Source organism: Silurus aristotelis (genome assembly GCF_946808225.1).
Source record: "Silurus aristotelis genome assembly, chromosome: 5".
Lineage (NCBI taxonomy): Eukaryota > Metazoa > Chordata > Actinopteri > Siluriformes > Siluridae > Silurus > Silurus aristotelis.
In genome coordinates this window covers 9,778,029-9,785,423 of record NC_139578.1, presented here as the reverse complement: position 1 = coordinate 9,785,423, position 7,395 = coordinate 9,778,029, and the positions used below count along the sequence as shown (strand labels likewise).

At 38.2% G+C, this 7,395-nt stretch overlaps 1 protein-coding gene across 1 annotated transcript in view; it reads left to right on the top strand.

Annotated features, from left to right (window-relative positions):
• The first annotated feature begins 1,275 nt into the window (after positions 1-1,275).
• Positions 1,276-7,395, top strand: part of prkdc (protein kinase, DNA-activated, catalytic subunit) — a 55,025-nt gene continuing 48,905 nt past the window's right edge. The window contains exons 1-12 of the mRNA XM_083541909.1: positions 1,276-1,520; positions 2,599-2,675; positions 2,767-2,871; positions 3,008-3,082; positions 3,221-3,329; positions 4,678-4,790; positions 4,879-4,978; positions 5,131-5,186; positions 5,282-5,312; positions 5,793-5,950; positions 6,899-7,045; positions 7,182-7,346. Coding sequence (XP_083398035.1) covers positions 1,355-1,520; positions 2,599-2,675; positions 2,767-2,871; positions 3,008-3,082; positions 3,221-3,329; positions 4,678-4,790; positions 4,879-4,978; positions 5,131-5,186; positions 5,282-5,312; positions 5,793-5,950; positions 6,899-7,045; positions 7,182-7,346 — 1,302 coding nt within the window. The 5' untranslated portion in view covers positions 1,276-1,354. The remainder of the gene's footprint in view (positions 1,521-2,598; positions 2,676-2,766; positions 2,872-3,007; positions 3,083-3,220; positions 3,330-4,677; positions 4,791-4,878; positions 4,979-5,130; positions 5,187-5,281; positions 5,313-5,792; positions 5,951-6,898; positions 7,046-7,181; positions 7,347-7,395) is intronic.

Here is a 7,395-nt window from a genome sequence, read left to right as displayed (position 1 = left end):
GATTTTAAATCATTTTGTGTTTTTAATGTGAATGCTGATTTTATACATTCTCTATTCCTTATTAGAAACATAATTAATGTATTGTAATTTAACATTAAAAATGTGTTTTCACATATCTCAGCTTGTTACGAAGCTGGGGCCTGAGCACAGAGAATATAATGATACAGCACCTTTAGGGGGTTTAAAATCCCTCACTTTCTCATTAGTAACCCATAGCCTTAACCATTGCCCGACCTCTTCCCCATAATGCAGTGTTTTTTTCCTCACATATGTATCTTTCTGTTTTACAACTAATGAAGCAAAGCTCAGTTCTCTCCACCTAGAATAATGCCCTCACCTTCAGTCATTTAAAGTTGGACGTAAATCTACAGTCCCTTAAAAGTGTATCGGATAGTTAACTGCTATTATTGGGTTTCACTAGGAACCTTGTCTGAAAAGAAATGTCTTGGGGTTCTACATATATCGCCTAAAGGTTCACTCATAATCGTGTACACTTTTACAATAGCAAAGAAGCTGAGGGAATTATTCATTTATTTATGATATTCATACTTCATTGGCAGTGCATCTAGAGCCTAACCTGGGAATACAAGACGTGTATTCTCTGTGGAGAGAGAAGAACCTTTCAGAAGAACAACCATTTCTGCAGCACTTCACTAATCACGCCTGTATGGTAGACTGGCCAGATAGAAGCCACTCCTCAGAAAATGGCACATGGCACCCTGCCTGGAGGTTGCCAAACGGCACCTGAAGAAGCACCTCAGACTGGGGCGACAGTAATTTTCCAACAGAATAACTACCATAAACATACCGCCAAGATAACAAAGGAGTGGCCATGGGACAACTCTGTGTGAAGTCCTGTGAATACATTCTGAATGCACTGTATGTAAGCAAACGTGATTTAGGCGATGATTTACTCGAGGTCACTCATAAAGTTTTTCGATGGGTAATCCATGAAAACACTGTAAAACATTTTTGGGGCATTTCTAATCGAGCCTGTGTTCATTAACAATAATTATGTTTATATATCAGAATAAAAGCAACATTTAAACAAAGAATTATATTAAATATTCTTGGCTAGATAGTGAAAGTTAAATATAAAGACAATGTGAAATAAATTAAGATTTAAATTATTATTAATATTATTATACAATTTTCTTATAGTTTTTTGTCCTATTGTTACAATCTTTCTGCACCTCCGCGCTCGTGCCAGATTATGGCCAATCGCAGCGCTTCTAGTTCAGCAGGGGGCGTGTACTTGCGCCCATCAGGAAGTGGTGGAGGAGCTGATCACGTGGTGTTGTGTTGAAGTGTTGTCGGCGCGCGCGGGGTTTACTGAAGGTTTTGACTATGAGACATGTCTTCCTCCGAGAGCGCAGCTGTTGGTGGGGTTCAGGGCTCTTTGCTCAAACTTCACACTTTTCTTGGAGACACAGAAACGAGAAACGCTGCTCTCGCATGTCATGATATTATCGGGGACCTGGTGCAGGAATGCATGGTTACCAAGAACGAGAAGGAATTGGGTGAGTCGCTCCAAAACCTAGCTTTGTATTGTGTGTGTGTGTGTGTGTGTGTGTGTGTGTGTGTGTGTGTGTGTGTGTGTGTGTGTGTGTGTGTGTGTGTGTGTGTGTACGTGTGTGTACGTGTGTGTACGTGTGTGTACGTGTGTGTACGTGTGTGTACGTGTGTGTGTACATATTTCTTTATTTAAAAAATGGTATTATTTACATTTATTTTGCTTATATTTGCTTATTTCGATCAATTTACAAAATGATACAACGTGAGTGAACAGAAGCGAAATCCAAATGGAAACAATGTTTGTTGTGATCACCCTTTGGGTTTCCATTCTTACCCTTGCACACTTTGTACACCTGCACAAAAGTGATGCATTTTGTAGGATCAGAGTCACGTGACATACGCATACATTGCAAGACAGCAACAACACACTGCATTAGCAAGGTCTCTTCCAGGCAAAGATTTCAAAGCAAAATCTTTCAAAGTCGACCAAGGAAACTTGATGTAGCAGATGAAAGACAGATCATGTTTACTTCCAAGCAGTGCCATCAGCAAAGACATGGTGAAAACCAGTAGGACCCAGGTACACCCCTTTACTGTCTGGAGAAGTCTGGCCAGAAGTGGTCTTCATGGAAAAATTGAGGCCAAAATACCTCGACATGGAAATGAGACTAAGCAATGATTTTAGCTGTAGCAGGAGGCGGTTGGTTTGCCAAAGGACTGAAGAGTGGTACTATAATGAGTGTTTGCAGGCAACAGTGAAGCATGGTGGAGGTTTCTTGCAAGTTTGGGGCTGCATTTCTGCAAATAGAGTTGAAGATTTGGTCAGGATTAATGGTGTCTGCAATACTGAGAACTACAGGCACATACTTTTCCATCATGCAATACATCAAGGAGGCGTCTGGTTGGCCTGATATGTATTCTGTGGCAGGACCAGCCAATGTTATTAAAAACTCTGGTAGTGATTTATTTATTTATTTTTTTGTAGACGAAGGATGGTTAAACCGATTTTTTATTTGATTTAGATTTCATAACATTATATCAGCTGTGTCCAGTCACTCAATTCACTCATCCTCCCCAAAACAGCTTATCAGGCATCCTTGTTGTTTGCAAAAGAAGAAGGACTGCTCACTTTTCTCCGAAAGACCCTAGGCAATGATATGGTAAGTCTTTTTTGAAAGATGACCTGTATCCTTTTTTCTTTATTAGTGCGGCTGTGTTTTAATTTCTGCACTTCCGATCTCTGATCGCTAGCTCCAGGATGCCAGGGTGGACGTCCTCAATCTGATGGCGACGTTCCTGCAGAGGATGGCTGGCCACGTTAAAGGATGGGAGAAGAACTACGCCGTTGAGCTAAAGGTTTCTCGGATTCATTGCCAAAAATTGGGCTTGATTCTTACCAGACTGGAATTTTTTTGAGAACAAACACGAATACACCTTTACTATTTTCACAATGTATGTGGTATTGAAGGTCTTTCTGTTTATTCATGAACAGGACACTTGCCTGGTTGTCTACACTAAAGACAAAGCTGCGAAATGTAGGGGACCTGTTTTAGAGCTGCTCATCAAGGTGAGTAAGGGCCTGTTATTTGACGTTAAACGCAGAATATTGAGCTGTTTGCGCTTCTGCCTTATTTTGATCTACCGTCAAAGTAAATTCTACCTCAAAATGACATTTAGACTCTTCTATTTTTATGAATTTCACTAGGTGCTCTATCTAACCAAGGACTCAAGTGTTGCGCAGGACTTCAAATTAGGAGACATGTTCAATAAGTTTTATGGGGAGCTGTGTCAGAAAAACAAGATACCCGATACAGGCAAGTTAAGCTTTACAAATACACAGTTTTCTCCTGTTGCAATGTTGAGATAAAAGTTATATTATAGTACTTATGATAAGTGTAACTCCAAATACAAAGCCCCTACACTGATATTAGCACGCTTGCTAAATATGAGCAGAGAAGGCTGTAAAAAGTTGTTTTGTTCTCAAAATATTCGTAAACATATTCTGCTTCTATACATGTCAAAAACTGGTACCCCTAGGATCCAGAATATGCATCAATATAAACACAAAAATGGTCCTTCCATGGCCACCACAATCCTTTTAATTGAACCCCACAGTAAACCAGTGGGGAGTCCACCAGAATGGTCCCTGAAATTTGAAAGAGAGAATTTATATGGAGGAATAGTCTCAAATCCCTTGCTATATATTCTCCAACCTCATCAGGTATTATAGGAGAAGACTCAAAGGTAGCACAAAAGATTGACTGAAAGAGTGCCAATAATTTTGCCACATCTGAATAATAAAGATATTATTTTATTGATTAAACCGGATTGTTTTTGTGCAGTTGCTTGATATTTATGGAAGTATATGTGAATATTTTTGAACAGAAGATCAAAAATTTAAACAATTCTTTTATTTTACGTATATTAATTGTTAGACCATTTTCTTTTTTCAACGTTTATTACAACAAAACCAACACTTCAAGCGTAGTCTAGTTTAGTGTAACTATAAGTTCCCCATTTAATAATAAAACCATTTTTAAGACACAATTTAAATTTTAACGTAGTGTAGTTACATTATGGACTTTTTTTTAAATTTGATTTATAAAGTTAAGAGGATTTTCAGTGTAGACACTGTAATGTCACTGCTACATATTTTCTTGTCTTATCAAGGTCCCCTGACTTGACTGATTTCTACTAAGACGTACAATGGATATGAAGTCTACGCACCTCTGATAAAATGTTAAAATGGCATGTTTTTTGTGATGGGAGGGGAAGCAAAAAACAAACAAACAAAAAAAAAAAAACCCTTTTTCACCCCTTAAAGTGGAATTACAGTGTAGAATAAAATGAATTGAAAAAGTTAGGGAAAAATAGCAAAAATAAAAAAACTTCTTAACAACAACTGAGCATGTTCTTGAGTTTATTACACCACTCAGTCAGGGGTCTTTTTTCTGTCCATCAGCAGGGCACATTTTTTCCCCACTGTTTTTCTCTTGCAAAAAAACGTTCTAGACTTTGTGTAGCTCACTTTGTTATTGCCACAAACAACTTTTAAATAGTATCAGGATGGATATTTGTAGATATAATAGATATAGTTATCATGGCATATAGAGTACTAGAACCTGCTAGCATTTTCTTTGTGCTGTCCTTTTGTCTTTTCAGTGCTGGGGAACATTTACGAACTCCTTGGCGTATTAGGTGAAGTGCACCCGATAGAGATGGTCAACAATTCAGACAAACTGTATAAGGCCTATCTTGGAGAACTGAAAGTACAGGTAAAAGAAGACTCTTCCAGTATTAATGACACCAAAGCACATTAAGACACTGAACATAAATAGATGGCTTAGATTTCTTCTTTTTTAGATGACCTCTGCTACCAAGGAGCCGAAGCTTCCTGTTGTCTCTGGATGCCTGAGGGGAATCACAGCACTGATGGTGAACTTTACCAAATCAATGGAAGAAGGTGTGTGTGTGTGTGTGTGTGTGTGTGTGTGTGTGTGTGTGTGTGTGTGTGTGTGTGTGTGTGTGTGTGTGTGTGTGTGTGTGTAGTGTTCTTTAAAGATGTATACACAAGCAATTCTAATGGATCTAAGCCCAAATATTTGTCTAAAATAGACCCTGTCACATCCAAAGAAATCTTTGACTATGCACTAAAGGCGATCTGCCCACAGGTGAGTAAAGATGATTTGTTTTTTAAATTAAATCTTAAATCTATTTGTACAGCTTTTAGTAATTCTTTCTCATACTTCTTCTTAACCCCCTCAAGACTGAAATGAAGCGCTACGCAGTCCCCTTTGGTAAGAGGCTAGATTATTTTTTTATTTTTTATATATATTACAAGTGTTTTTGTTTAAAATAAAAATCAGAATGAGATCAGAAATCACAACAAAATGGAGAAATTCAGCTCTGGGTCCTAACAGCAAATCATTAATAGTGTCCTTGAGAAATCAGGATGATTGTAGTCAATCAAATTGCCATTAATCTCTGGGTACGAGTCGATTATAGAAAAATTAACCACAATTAGGCATCTCTTAGTTAATTTATATGGTAGTGGGTAGCAATTTCTTTTGCAAGTATGTCCTGTGACAATGTTGGAGGTGAGGTGGAAAAATGAATGTGTGTAAATGGGAAAAAAAAAAGCCCCTCACCCAGTGTATACATGTTATTCTATGACTTCTATTTGCAATGTGGTGTCTGGTTTTTGAAAAGAATAATGTTGATATTTAAGGTCCACTCACTGTGTGTGTATGTATGTATGTTTGTCTGCTTCCTGGCAGCTGGACTGAAACTCTTTACGAAGCATGCAGGCCAGTTCAGCAGCTGTTTAATGGACCACTACAAGACTGTGTTTGATGTGATGTCCAAACTTTGTGGACACATAAATTCTGAAATGAAGAAAACAAGCTATTCTGCTCTGGAGTCTTTTCTTAAACAGGTCTCTCTCTCTCTCTGTCTCTCTCTCGCTCTCTCTCTCTCTCTCTCTCTCTCTCTCTCTCTCTCTCTCACTCTGTCTAACACGTTAAATATTTAAACTTTAAAAAAATAAAAAAAAGTTGGCAATAGAAGACTAGTAAAAGTTCTATTTCTACCTAGAAACAACAGGAGAACATTTTTCCATTTAATTAGGTCTATTAGAAGCAGGCCAGTAACATGATTGGGTATAAAAACTATTTCTTGGAGAGGTAAAGTCTCTTAGAAGTAAAGATGGTTAGAGTTTCACCAATCGCCGGAAATTGTCTACAGTAATAAAAATCTATAATGAAAATGTTCACAATGCCATTCACAAATGCAGGGTAAATCTCTGTCATGATGACCATTGATGCCTAAGGAGCAAAGGGATCATCTTGCGTGATATCAGCACTTAGTTTATCCGGAAAGGCAACATTACTGCTAAACGGTATATACAGGTTTTAGAGCAACATATGCTTCCATTAAGACGGTTAAAAATTCTATCAGGGTAATCCTTGCGTATTTACACTAGAAAATGCTAAACCGCATACTGTATTTATCCAAAAAGCATGGCTTCGTGGTAGAAGAGTCTGAACGTTAAACTGAACTGTTCGCAGTCCAGACCCCTTACCAACTGAAAGTGTTTGGTGCGTCATGAAATGAAAAATATGACAAAGAATACCCAGGACTGTTAAACAGGTAGAATCCTCTATAAGACATGAATGGGACAACATTGCTCTCCCTAATCTCCAGCAACTATCTACCTAAATTCCTAGACATAAGCAGTGTTGTTAAAAGGAGCAGGGATGTGACACAGTAGTAAACCTGTTCCAACTATTCTTGGAGTCCAACTTTTTTGAAATTGTGGTTTTATATTGTATATGATTTTAAATGTGTAATTTGTGTGTTAAACTGACTTTTGCTCATGCTGTAGATTGCCATCCTGGTCGCTGAAAATGTTGAGCAGCATCAAGACAAGCTAAAGTTCTTCATGCAGAAGTTTTGCTCTATTATCAGGACAATGGACTCCTCCAACAAAGAACTCTCCATTGCTATACGAGGATATGGACTTTTTGCCGCAGTGGGTTTTATTTGTGTTGTAAATGAATACCACGATGTCAGTTTGATCGTTTACTTAAACTGCTTAACGCGTTATCGTTAAATGTAGCTTAACCTTGATATTTGCTTTCTACTATTTTCCACGTGGGTGGGTGTAGCCGTGTAAAGTGGTGTGCCCTCAGGATGTGGATCTGATGTATGTTGAGCTTATCCAGCGTTGTAAGCAGATGTACCTGATTGAGTCGGATCGTGATGATGATAATGTATACCAGCTGCCTAGTTTCCTGGACTCCATCGCCAGTGTTCTGATCCACTTGGACAAAGTAAGAGACAAACTGTTCTCTAATTACGTGCTTGATTTCTTTTTTTATT